Source organism: Coffea eugenioides, chromosome 2 (assembly GCF_003713205.1).
Source record: "Coffea eugenioides isolate CCC68of chromosome 2, Ceug_1.0, whole genome shotgun sequence".
Taxonomy (NCBI): Eukaryota; Viridiplantae; Streptophyta; class Magnoliopsida; order Gentianales; family Rubiaceae; genus Coffea; species Coffea eugenioides.
The window spans coordinates 6,492,678-6,506,256 of record NC_040036.1 but is presented as its reverse complement, the minus strand read 5'-3'; the positions used below and the strand labels follow the sequence as shown (position 1 = coordinate 6,506,256).

At 37.3% G+C, this 13,579-nt stretch overlaps 2 protein-coding genes across 3 annotated transcripts; one reads left to right on the top strand and one right to left on the bottom strand.

Annotated features, from left to right (window-relative positions):
* The first annotated feature begins 1,015 nt into the window (after nt 1-1,015).
* On the top strand, nt 1,016-5,529 carry LOC113763903 (PHD finger protein ALFIN-LIKE 1-like). 2 transcript variants are annotated; one of them, XM_027307898.1, is made up of 7 exons: nt 1,016-1,423; nt 1,515-1,652; nt 1,778-1,810; nt 1,911-2,133; nt 4,036-4,156; nt 4,239-4,537; nt 4,962-5,529. In XM_027307898.1, the coding sequence occupies exons 2-6, from the start codon at nt 1,559-1,561 to the stop codon at nt 4,491-4,493; spliced, it is 726 nt and encodes a 241-aa protein (XP_027163699.1). In that variant the 5' UTR covers nt 1,016-1,423; nt 1,515-1,558; the 3' UTR covers nt 4,494-4,537; nt 4,962-5,529. The 2 variants fall into 2 exon arrangements, with proteins under 2 accessions (XP_027163699.1, XP_027163698.1); XM_027307897.1 differs by having other exon boundaries at nt 1,511-1,652.
* A 2,837-nt stretch (nt 5,530-8,366) lies between these two features.
* LOC113763211 (probable 2-oxoglutarate-dependent dioxygenase At3g111800) lies at nt 8,367-13,110 on the bottom strand. Its single transcript, XM_027306955.1, has 3 exons — nt 12,495-13,110; nt 11,451-11,781; nt 8,367-8,909 (listed from the first exon to the last, which is right to left on the bottom strand). Exons 1-3 carry the CDS (start codon nt 12,992-12,994, stop codon nt 8,658-8,660), a joined length of 1,083 nt encoding a protein of 360 aa, XP_027162756.1. The 5' UTR covers nt 12,995-13,110; the 3' UTR covers nt 8,367-8,657.
* Nucleotides 13,111-13,579: the final 469 nt, after the last annotated feature.

Sequence of the window (13,579 nt, the reverse complement as noted above, 5' to 3'; positions counted from 1 at the left end):
CATTGTAATGATGTAGTCGACATTATTGTCAGGTAATTATTTTCATATATTTTGAATTTTAATATAATTTTTTGCATGATACATCACAATTTTTTTTTAACAGATACAATGTTAACATAGAAGTTAGAGATTCCAGTGGTAACCTATACTTCACTCTTCAAAACAAGCATGCACGATTTATGTTTCGTTGTGATGTTTCTTATCTTAGAGATTTAAAAACAAAGGTATACATTATTTATATGTATATATTTTTATATAATATTATTTACAAACTGTCTAAAACAAAATATAATTTTGAATTATGTATGCTTTTAATTGTCAGGAAAATAGAGGTGCATTGTTCGACCAACACATTAATTCATGCAAAAATCGTGCATTCTCATTTATAGTACGAACTTCACAAAAATCAACATAATTAATTAAACCCCCAATACTGGCGTTCGTACTCAGAGGTGATTGGTATAAATAATGTTCACACCTTCGTAGAAGATTATCAAATCAAAGGCAAAATGTTTGGAAGTATTTCATTTACTTATCAAATTAAGTATTCAATTATATTTAATTGGACCCTTATGTCGCTCAATTTACGATATAGACTTCTATTTTTTTTCAGGATCCAACATTCATCAAAGTGATAGTTTATAAATAATGGAGATGTTTTATCATATATTGAACTATTGTTACAAATTTTCATTTTTTTAAATATACTTTCATGTGTCCGTGATTATAATATTTTACTTTTTTTAAATTCCTCCATAGATTGTAATTTTTTTCAAAAATATAATCTACTGTGCGTAGCACGGGCATTTATACTAGTAACTAATAATCTACCATCGTCTAATCTAGAAACAAAGGAAACCGGGGGAAAAAGGGGGAAAAAAAGGACAGATTTTCTAAGTACAAGTAAGAAGTCTCTGTAGCCCCCACTAGCTGACATCAGATATATTGACAAATTTGGCAACCGAAAACGACAAAATAGAACTCCTCCTCCCCCGGCAGTGGCACATCTCCCAAATCCCCAACTCGAGCCAAAAAGCCCCGGTCTCCGGCCAAAATCTTCCCCAAGCCCCCCAGCACCCAAAAAAAAAAAAAAGAGAGGAAAAAGGCTTCATCCATCCATGTATCCGTGCTGCTGGTTGCCTGCCTGAATCCGTAAACCGTACTCCTGAACGGTCTATGCATCTCTATCGCCAGAAAACAACACGAAAACTAAGTCAAAGTATGTATTGTACAATACCTACCCACCCGCCGAAACTTGCCCCATAGCTTTCCTTTCTACTCCATCCATCAGCCCCATTTGTCATTTGTGTACCGTAAGAAGCTATAGCCTGTAGCAAACCGGACCCAGTGACCCACATCAGATCCTATCATTCTAACCCTCAAAGGATTCAAGTCAACCCGACTGGACTCCCTTACTCAATCGGTGCCGCTCTTTCTCTCCCCACTACTATTGCTCTGCTCTGCTGCTACTCTCTTATCCCCTGATTTCTCATTTCTTTTCTTTTTTCAGACAGACAATTTAATTCAGCCAAGCTACTCACAAGATACGAACACAACAATGGCTGCCACCCATTCCAATCCCCGAACTGTTGAAGAGATTTTCAAGGACTTCTCCGCTCGTCGTGACGCCGTCATCCGTGCCCTCACCACTGGTCCCTTTCTACTACTATCTCTTTTATATATCATTCATACCCGTATATGTTCAGGAAATTGTTCTACGAGTGTTGGGCTTGTTAATTTTTCTAATCTTTTCTTCTTCCTTTTTTCCCTCACGCAGATGTTGACCAATTTTACTCCGACTGCGATCCCGGTGAGCAACCATTTTCTTCATTGTGTTTGTGGGTTTTTTATTTGTATTATGAATTATACTTTTGTTTCTAAAATGTAAAATTATTGTGCCCTTTTCTCAGAGAAAGAGAATTTATGTTTGTATGGATACCCCAACGACAGCTGGGAGGTAGCATTACCGGCGGAGGAAGTCCCACCGGAGGTGCCCGAGCCGGCATTAGGGATCAATTTCGCCAGGGATGGTATGCAACGCAGAGACTGGTTGTCTTTGGTGGCCATGCACACTGATACTTGGTTGCTCTCTGTTGCTTTCTACTTTGGTGCTCGTCTTAATCGGAACGAAAGGTAGTATTGGTACATTGCATTCCCTATCGTGCTAGTGCTAAGTTATGCTTGGAGCCGCTCCTGTTCTGATGCTCAACGCTGTTTTTCCCCCCTTCTCCTATTCAGTCCCTGATGTGTGTCACATTATATCTAACGCTCGTCCTTCTATTTGCCTTCCGTGAGAGCTCAAAATTTATAGTTGGAGGTGACTTGAACATGGATCTCAATGCTCTACTTAGAATTTAGGCGACGGAAGATGGCGGGGATCGGATAATGGATATGAATTGCATTTGCAGATTGGTCCTTGCAAAATATTTCTATTTCTGTCCATACAAATATTACGCATATTGGTACTTTAAATTTCTCAGTAATCCTCCCAGTAGCATCTTTTGGTGAGCTTGAACCTGCAGTTCACACTTTCTTTGTGAAAGAAACGAGTAAAAACACATAAAGGATGCTAATTTTCTGGTCTTAAAAAGTTTGAGACCTGAAAATTGGTGTGTTGAGTTTCGCCCTTTAATTATGTTAAGAAAGGTTAAAGATTTCTGGTCTGCATTGTTAGGAAATTGTTTGGTACTTGTGCTATCGTAATAAAAAGATACCATGTTACCTACATGATATGATGTATAAAGCTTCCAAATTCCTTCCTTCAAGTAGGTTAAGGGTCTTGGTACCTATCTACAACTTAATTGTTGACAAACTGGCTGGTTGGACCTAATTTTGGTTTAAGACACTTTGTTAGGCCTGGAGATATTTCTATGAAAGATAGATAGGATAGAGAAAGTAAACTTGGGCAAAAGCTAGAGGATCAAATTTGAGAAATAAGAATTCCGGAAGTGTGTCTATTGGCATGTGGATACTTGGACGTTCTTTTTTGGTGGCCTTGGTGAAGTGATTACTATTATTCAAGAGAATTTGTATAGTTTATGTATTTGTATGTAGAAAAGAAAGTTTTAGTTCCTTTTTTTTTTTTGGGTTGGGGGTTGGGGAGGAGCATCTTTTGTTAGATGCATAGATTACCAGTTATGCGGAGGATTAAGATTGTATTTGGGATTGCGTTGCTTTTGCTAGTAAAGTACTTTTGGTTGATAGAAGCATTTTTAAGATGTTAGCATTCAACCCATCCCAACTCGGTGGGGTGAGTTTAGTTTGGCAGAAATTTCAAGAAATTGAAGATATATGACAGTTTAGTCTTCATGAGACTGAATCGATCAAGAGATGGTCACAAAGTATACACCCAGCATTCAACTCCTCCCAATTCGGAGGTGTTTGTTTAGTTTGACAGAAATTTCAAGAAACTGAAGATATATGACAGTTTAGTTTCAGAAATTTCAAAAAATGATGATATATAATAGTTTAAAATTGAGAGGGAGAAAATAATGCTCTGCTGATGTTTGTACAATTGCAGATTAGTTAATTAGTGCTTTTGATCCTTTCCTTTCCATGTTGGTAAAGTGGAGAGAGTTTAATTTGATCAATTAACTTACATCACCTTATAATCGCTTCATCAAATTCCCTATGTAAGTTCATGACGGTTTTGGTGTACTTCCGGTTGGGAAACGTGGTAACAACCAAATACTATCTGATATGTTCACTGACTATCTGATATGTTGATTAAAATTTGGTTATTATTTTGTTAAGAAAGAGCCATTTTGGATGATTACATAGGGATCAAATGGTGGAGCTTACAGGTAAATCTGAGCTCTCGGTGCTGGTCTGTTGGGCAAAATAACTAATTTTGACTGTGCTTGGATGTCTTTTGAAATTCTGCTGGTAAATTGCAGTTACAATATGTCGTGGTCAATTTGTCTCTATGTTTCAATGTGTTGCTGCCACTTTTTAGTTTCTTGTTCCTTAACAAGCAAAGGCATACAATATCGTTTGGAGCACCACCAATAAAAGTAGCTTCATTGTGCTCAACAGGAAGCGTCTCTTTAGCTTGATGAATGATCTCCCGACTGTCTTTGAAGTCATAACAGAGAGGAAGCCGTTAAAGGACAAGCATGGTGTTGATAGTGGGAGTAAATCTAGGAGCGGCACAAAGGTGAAAGGATCTTACTTCTTTTTTATTTGTTCTCTCTTCTTTCTTTGTTCCCTTCAATCTTGTAGCCGACACTTTGATACAGAGATCAAGTGATGGGCATGCAAAAGGAAATCCAAGGCTACAGGATGGAAGTTATGTGGAGGAGGATGAAGATGAACATGGTGAAACTCTTTGTGGAAGCTGTGGAGGAAATTACAATGCTGATGAGTTCTGGATTTGCTGTGACATCTGCGAGAGGTGGTTCCATGGGAAATGTGTAAAGATTACACCTGCTAAAGCAGAACATATAAAGCAGTATAAGTGCCCTTCTTGCAGCACCAAAAAGGGTAGGCCATAGCAACTAGATGAAAATGCTTTAGGAGGATGCAACTTGATGCTTAGGTGAGCATGTTATGAAATATTAGCTTTTTACTGTTGGGATTGTGTTTCTATATTGTTGCTGTTCTTGCTCCAATCCTATTTATCTTCGCATTTTTTGTCATTATGTATATATTGTTATTTCCGTCGTGATTCCCTATACCATATAATCTAACACATGCTCCTTTAAAGGCTTCAAAAATGCTATCTTGTAATTGCAATTTCTAGTTCATCTGTACATTCTTAGATGTTGTATAACTTAATGAATGCATGATGTTATATAACTTAATCAATGGCATTCTTATTACAATAAAAAAAACTGTTGGTTGGTACGTCCTTTCATGAGAAATCTGTTCTAGTTGATGTGTGTGAATTGTGTTTGTTGGTAGCAAGATGGATATCTTGAATATGTAAAACAATGTAACTTCCATTTTTTCCCTCTTTTCAGGTGATAGGCAACGATTACATGCAGTTGGGATGTGGACCAGTTACTAGAGCGGCAGTGAAGAAGCACTGGATGCTGTTGATATGACTTAGAAGTTGATGCAGCATCTAAATGCTTTTAAGCTGCTGACTCTTTAAAAGTATCAGAAGAAACTTGTGGTTAGCGCTTATGTTTCTTCTTTGTGAATGAGATATTTTCAGTTAGTAATTAAGGATCAACGTCCATATTTGTTTCTGTTAGTATTATGCATAAGCAGTGTATTGCATCTAAAGAGATAGAAGTAAGTTAACATAGATTTCAGATTACATAAGTACTTTCTACCATGCCAATGTATTTCTACCTATCCCATGAAAATCTGCGGCAGATCCGTTCATATTTGATTGGTCTGGTATTCCTTTTTGTCCAACCTAGACTGGGAAGTTCAAGGCTGAAGGCGGATGAAGTTAAGGTCTTCTTCAATGCTTGTCAAAGTAGTTTGGTTGTCTTTTTTGTTGATCTTTGAACTGAAGAGAATATTGCAAAAGGAGCTGTTCTGTTGGTTTATTTAATTGATGTTCTGTTGGTGACCTAACCTTTGATGTAATGGTTAAATCGGAAATGTCAGATTACTGCATTAGTTCCTTACACGCTAGGGAATGTCTAAGATGCCCCGTGTCTCATGTTTCAAACTTCAGAAGGAAATATATAGCCCCTTTTGCAAGATCCCTTTAATATCGGTGCATTTGTAATAGTTAAATTAGTGGTTAAACCTTGATTGAACTAGGTTCAGTCGGAACCTAAAACCAATTTAATGTCATTAAAAAATTATCATAATCTTGCATCGGTATTTCAATTAGGGTTTCAGTAAAACATTTTGATTCTGTTCCTTGTACTGTTTTCGTGACAAGAAGACAGTAGTGAATCGACTACTGGTGTTTGTGAGAGTAAAATTTGGCATCAGATGTAGGCCAAATAGGGAAAGTTCCTCTTCTGGTGGTATCTGTTTATTATGTATTGACTGCACTTTCCTGGCTTTTTTTTTTTTTTTGGCAAGTATGAGATCTTTAACTTAAAATCTCCTAATCACAATTCCTTTCCTCTTACCATCCAATCCACCCTCCCCTTCCCCACTTTCCTGGCTTACAGCAGTTTGTAGGGTCGGGTCTCTATCCTTCGTGTTAGTGTACAGGTTTGGTGGACGGCCTTGTAAATTCTAGTGGCTATGGGCATTTGAGCAATATTAGCCATTAGTACTATTTAAGCTGTTCATGTTCTCGCTCCTGGAGCTTGGATGTGGAGAGGAGAGGCCCCATTTGCCTTGCTCGGTTCTTGATCATTTCTTACTCCACTAATATTTTTTTTTGTATTTAAGGGCTTCCGATTTTGTGAATCTATATATTTTATAGATTACAACCTCTGGCACCTATATATGTATATGTAATTGTAACCTATTTTATTCTAAGCTCAGCACCACTTTCCTACTGATTTTTTTGGTAAATAAACTCTGAAAGATTGTATGTGCAATTCATGCTTATTTTCACTTTATAGTATGCTGCGCGTCCGTAAATTACTATTATGCGTCGTGAAACAAATATGAACTATGAAGAATTGAAGTGTATGAATAACCTCACCTAAGGAGGGGAAAGAGATGGGTTGGGTGATACAGGAGGGAAGAATGTAGGTGAGAGGTTCCGAATTTGAGATCTTTCACTTACGCAAAAATAAATAAATAAACAAATAAATAAAAAGAGCAACTGATTTTTTATTTTATTTTTCCTTTTGGGGCAGGATAATTTTTTGTGTGTCCTGCGTCAGTTCTGGTGTGCAACTACTATTTCCTTCTCCCGTGGTTGATTGGTTGACGGATCATCCGGTCCGAGATTGCCACTTGCGCTAAATAATTAACCGTGACACATTATCATCAGTCACTTCCAAGCCATATCACAAGATCTTCATTGATTTTATTCACCAAGCCTTTACCTAATACAATTTATAAAAAATAAAAAAAAAAATCAGGCTTCAAGCTCAGGATGGGTATTGACACGTGTTGCCACCTCAACAAACAAATGACTCAAGAATACCATAATCCAGAGACAACAAAAATAATGAGAATCTAGGAATAGGTACAGTAAAAAAATCTCAAAGCGTTGTACTTTTGTTGAACAAAACTAAAACTTGACTTGGACAGGCTAGCTTTGGATACTCTAAAAAAATTGTAAAGAGAATCTAGGAATAGGTATAGCGACACCTGAATGATTAATTATGTATGCGCATTCTCTGACTACAATTCCTGAACCCAAAAAAAAAAAAAAGGAAGCAAGCAGCAACTTTTGTACGAAATAGAAATAAAATAGTGACAAAATGCTGATGTCCAATCCAATATGCATGTGGTTTTTTTCTTTTTCTTGATAATATGCTTAAAAAATCGTTAGCGGTTGAAACTGCTGACTTCAACTAATTACTGAGACATTTTATGATTGTTATGTAGTATCTATTATTTGATAGTTAGAAAAAAATAAAAAGAAAAGAAAAAGGACACAATCACAGAGGAAGACATCAGCAGCGCAAATTGTTGATGAAGTATTGTCAACATAAGCTTTGAGGAAATAGGATTACTCATTATATATATACACATAGTAGTGTATCTTTTAGTAATAATTTACCCTCACGCACTCCTACTAGATTATAAAGGAAATGTATCTTCCCTTTTCTCTCCTTCTACAAATCTATATCAATTTTTAACTTCAAACTGGCCAACAATTTTTTTAAAGTTTATTGAATAAATATTATATATACGTTATCATGGTTAGATACACGACACATCTGTAAAATTTGAATTTTAAATTCAAATTCGAATTATGTGTCATACATCCTCTGTTAAAAGTGTATACACTATGAGTGAGTGTCTGAAAGATTAATCCAAGTTTATTACGCTAACTTTGCTGACACGGAGAGCTCCATTATTCTCATTGTTATATGGTAGGACTTGGACGAATGATTGATCAGACAGGGCTGAACATTAAAATTGTTCAGTGGGACTGCAACCTTTCAATTCCGCCAGTTCGAAAATTTGCAAAATAGAGTTGGCAATAATGATGGTGGCGGCGGCACCGTACGAAAAGATTATTCTATTTATAATTGCATGTGTACTTGTTATCATTATAGTATGTGGTTAGATAAGCGAATGTTTCCCCTTTACAGCGTTGATTAAGGAAATAAATTGCCCGTAGTTGAAGAATTGTGACACTTTTAACAATTAAGCACAAACCTAACACTAAAATAAACATTTAGGCAGAATCGTAGAATTGTTAAACGAACCTAACACTAAAATAAACATTTAGGTTCGTGCTGAATTATTAAACGTGTCACGATTCTTCAACTACGGGCAATTTATTTCCTTAATCAACGCTGTAAAGGGAAACATTCGCTTATCTAACCACATACTATAATGATAACAAGTACACATGCAATTATAAATAGAATTCACGGATACATTGGACCGCATCCAACAACAGATAAAAGGAGCATTAAACTATACAGCACCTCTCGGATTTGCTCCTTTTTATATGGGAATCTAAATCCAATAATCCAACCTCCTGATTACAAGATCAATATACAAGTAAACCATTGCGTTTACATCAATATCAATGGATTTACAAATTAAAGTACATTGATTTTGGCAATAATTGATTAGTAATTTAGTAGGGATAATAGGTGGTGCTATCTTGGTGAACTCTGAGACTCCCCTAACTGTGATTTGCCCCGAGGACCCCTTGTCCTAATGTATAGTCTGTACTGGTCGAAGGTCATGGCTGGGTACAATGCTGGAGTCTCTGGCGTCACAAGCTCCTTCGCCGGTTCTATCAGCAAATCGCTCTTTGGGTTATAGAAGAAGGCAAGCGAGATGCGCTCTCTGTCCGAATTCACAATCACTCTATGCTCTACGCTCTTGTACTTGGCGTTGCTTAGCACCTGCATGGCGTTGTACTTGCTACATCGTTAAGTGATGAAGAAATAGTAGTAACAATAAATTAAGCAAGTCTTTGCAAATCTAAGACATTATCAAATGAGTGATCATCGAGAATAGACTATATAACTCAGTAACCGAAGGGTTTTTGCTAGTTTCTACGGTAGAGAAGTTAGTGAGGTGGCTATGAAATTCTTGATCGACTCTCAAACCCTTTCTTTCCTCTTTCCTCTTACAAAGTTTCGAGCCTTCCTTGAACCAGAAGACGAAAGTCTTTGTTCATTCTTTGAACCAGAAAAAGAATGCAATTGTTGGTGTTTCATCCCTTCTCTGCCTTCCTGAGTCTCCGCTGCCTTCTTACCAAATTAAAGAGAGGAATAAGGAAAAGAGCCATCAACAAAGAATAGTGAATTGCCCCAGGAGTTCGATTTCAATAACTCCTTAGGTAGACTTAGCCAATTTCTTAACCTACATTTAGATTTTGGACTACAGGACGGTTGATGCTTATACTCTTCAAGCAGGCACTGTTCCGGCGCACGTTGCATAAGTTTCTTATGTACAGTTTACTGTTTACAGCTAATCAAGTGCACTTGAAAATAATTAACTAGTTTTAACATCTACACTATATATAAAGTAAAGGGTGAGAGAAAGATTGGTGTAAAATTTTTTGTGTCACTATATGTTTTTGCTATACTACCTTGATAACTGTCCACTTCTAACTTCTAATATATCCTTCTTCTAACTAATATGTATTTCTTATCATGTGGTTTTTCAACTCTTTAGTAAATCTTAATTTTTATTAGCATAGTTATGAATTACTACTAAAAAAAATATTTGTTTATATATTTTATTTTAGTGAATTTTTACATATTTACTATTACAATATAAAACTAATTCTCGTGAAAATGATTTCAAATATAGTCAAAGATTTTGGCACAAATTTCTTTTATTAGTTGCATATATATTCATGCGTACCTTGAACACTAGTTTTAATAATGTGAACGGCCAAATCTAATAGTACTCCTGTACAGAATCACGAATTCACGATCATTTAAAATTAACCAGCAGAAAAGGGAGAGAGAGAGAGAGAGAGGAAAAGCAAGATTTTGGAAATATAATCCTGAAAAAAATGAACAAAATATTGAAAAGAGAAAATGGAACAAAAAAACTTTATAGAAACTCAGAAAACCAGCATAGAGCAGCATGAGCATGTACATGGACTCCGTCGCGTGTATGTATGAAATATAGACAACAAAGTGTTACGTCATACTACTAGTTTAGTAGTATCGGGTAGATATTTTGTTTCTTTCTCCAAAGCAAAATCTAATTGAAAAGTCTAAAAGAGGCTTTTACTCCAACGTTTGACATGTCAAACCTTTTCCTTTCTAAAGCAAATTAGGATATTTCAGGAAAGGAAAAGAACTTATCCGGTCCTACATGAAATGTCTCATGATGAAGTTGGGTAGCTTTATAGGGTAACGGTTCATATTTGTTGTTAAGTATGCGTAAGCATAGAGAAATTAAGTGCATCTGCTTGAATTAAGACTGCAAAACAAAAAAGCAATTTTGAATATATTATAATGTGGCTTGAATCTTATCTTCATGTTTTTAGGTCCCATTATAATTGTTTTCCTAATTTATGTATGTGAATGATTTTCTGCTTCTATACGATAATACCAAATGGAAATAAAAATGTCAAGCAATTTTCTCCTTTTAGAATGAAAAAAAAAAAATAAAATTCTACGAAAAGTTACTTGTAGAGAATTGCAGCAAATTGAAATTTCCAAGCAGTAGAAGAGGAAATCAGGAAATCTCTACACGCGTCGCGCAGGTAATTCCAGTTAGGAGTCCAAAATCCAAATTAACTGAATGGAGTCGCATAATATAAATAAATATATATATAAAAAGCAGTAAACTCCCAAATCTTAACGCCAGCTCGTTCCACCCACCCTCGACCAGGACCCCACGTTCGTCATATCTGACGTCTTATAAAATCATTTAGGCACGTTTAAAATCTGTCTTGACCTGGTTCTATTTTCTTTTCAGGCTTGAAACAAAAGTCTAAAAAACAAAGAATCATAAATGAATGTCCGTATTCCATTTAAAAACAAAAAAAACCACTCATCAGACCATAAAAACTAAGACCCCTCCATGTGCCTTTGTTACGGGAAAATCGGCGGATAAAGATTTTTGATTTGTTGACGTAGCTTTTATCAAGCATAGTTCTAGAAGTCACCGGGGTCATCATCGATCCAGTGATGAGATTTGAAATTTATATCTAACGGTTAGAGATGAGAAAGACGTGAAAAGGAGTGAATGATAAAAATACATATATAAAACTAGAAATATCTAGCGTGGTATCTGAATGAATGAGAGGCAAAGGATAAGGTTAGAAGTTTTAAAACTTGATTATATATATTGATAAGTGGGCAAATAGACCTATATATTATTTTTTATAATATTTTTTTTTTTTAAAAAGAAGCCCCTGCTATGAAAGATGGGCATGACAGGTAATAACGTATAGCAAGTACACATATAGTTGGTACCTGAATTTGATCTCCGATATTGACTATGAAAGCATGCGGAGCTGGTTTAACAGTTGTCCACATGTCATTCTTGCGGACTTGAAGACCGGCCACATTCTCATCTGCCAAGAGCACAGTCAAGCCACCAGGGTCTGAGTGAGAGGAGAGACCAAGGGTCAACTCCGGTTGCGGGCACTTGGGGTAGAAATTCACTCTTAGACACGCTCCGATGTTTTCTCCTCCGAACGCATCTTGTAGAGCTTCGTCTCCCAATCCCAGGTTTTGGGATAGAATCTTCATCAGCGCCCCGCAAAACTTGACCACTTGAGCTGAATATTCATCAATCACTGCCCTAGTTCCACATCCAGCAAAATCAACCGAATTAATTAACAAACCACTCTCACCCAAGAACTTTTTGTTTGAAACGTAAAGATATGTGGACGAGTCAGTATTGCAAAATATACATCAATTTAGTGGAGTCCTACTAATGTTGCTTAGTTGTGCAAATTTCATTGGTTATCAAGTACAGAAAGTTATGACAGCCCTCTCCATTTTCGCCAAGGATAGATCCAAATGCAATGAATTTATGAGAAGCTGTCGGGTGGCGTATCCTTTTACACATATATAAAATATATATACGCCCGCCTCCCGCTCGTCCACGCGGAGGAATGGATCACTTGGATATTGAAAAGCAGCCAACTCAGCTCTACTTCTCTTGTTACCACAAATGATAGAAGAGTAATTAGCCGCCGGCGACGTTTGGCCACCCTCAAAAGAAGCACCTAGTCTAGCGTTCAAAGTTGCATACCAAACAGGACAACTAACAGTAATAAAATCGTCCCAAGTACGTGCACAGTCGTCCCTTACGTACCATGATGTAAAGCCACACATGGAAACGGTTAGAAGATTATCCGTATATTCCCCAATCGACAATTAAAACAAAGGGCCTAAAGCAGTGGACCAGCTATATATATATATATATACATATCCTTATAGCCAGGCATCAAGGAATTAATACATGGATGATGGATAGCATATATATAGCTGCTAAGGGTCGTAGGGTACCTGAGATCGGAGGGAAGTGCAGGCCACTTGTTTTGATCCTTCAAGGAGGAAGGGAGATAATGAAGATAGTAATAGTCACCCCAGTCAAGAATGGCGCCTTTTTCGAGCCCCAGTCGGCTACCGTACCCTTCGTAGGTCTTGGGGGAATTGGCATAAGCTTGCTTCACTTCCATGGGCTGGTGGAAGAAACCATACCAGGCTTGTCTGGCACGGTCCATGAGCTGAGGGCACACCCCATGGTTCACCACTTGGAAAAATCCCCACTCCGTGCTCGCCTGGAAAATTTGTTCAGTTATGGCTGTACGCTTTTCATGGTCACCATTCAAGTCTCCCAGATCAATCAATGGAATGTTAACATGGGATGCTTGAGTTGCGGGGCTGAAGGAGGGCCTTTGGTCAGGGGGCTTGATGTATCTATCTGGAATTACTGGCAAGCCACTTTCAGATAAAGATTGGACGCGAACTATTGGTTCGGGCCAATCTTTCGGACTATTATTCATTATCTTCCAAATTGCTTCCAGGGACAATAAAAGCCTACCATGTGCAATCAAGTGGACACTAAAAATCGAAATGCAAAGTTCCCCATATATTGGAAAGAAGAGGGGGGGGGGGGGAGGGGGAGGGAGAGACAGAGACAGAGAAGTAAAGAAGAGAAAGGGAGTGGAGGTGGTGGGGAGTTGGGAATGTAGCTTGAAAGGGTGCGCTACAAAGGGAGGGGGGTCGTCATGATTTATAATAGGCGTGATAACTGATAAGAACGTGAAATTTGTGTTTAAAACGTGATTCTGTGTGGCTGTGGGACCGGAAGGATGAGAAGGGTATTTTTCCTTTTCTTTTTTTTTTTGGGGGGGAAGTAGTAGTAAATAAGATGGATATCTTCCGTGTTAAACTTAGAGCACTACGTGTTAGACGATATTTATCGAGTAGAATAGTGGAGGCGTAGTGCTGACGTTGCCGACATGGAAAGTGATGGATTTCAATAGTAACAATTACGTAGTGTTTGGTTTGGAATGGAATTCAAAAAATCAGAATAGTAAAACTCACTAACCGTGTGTGAGATTTGGCAATTCACCACCCTTGCATTG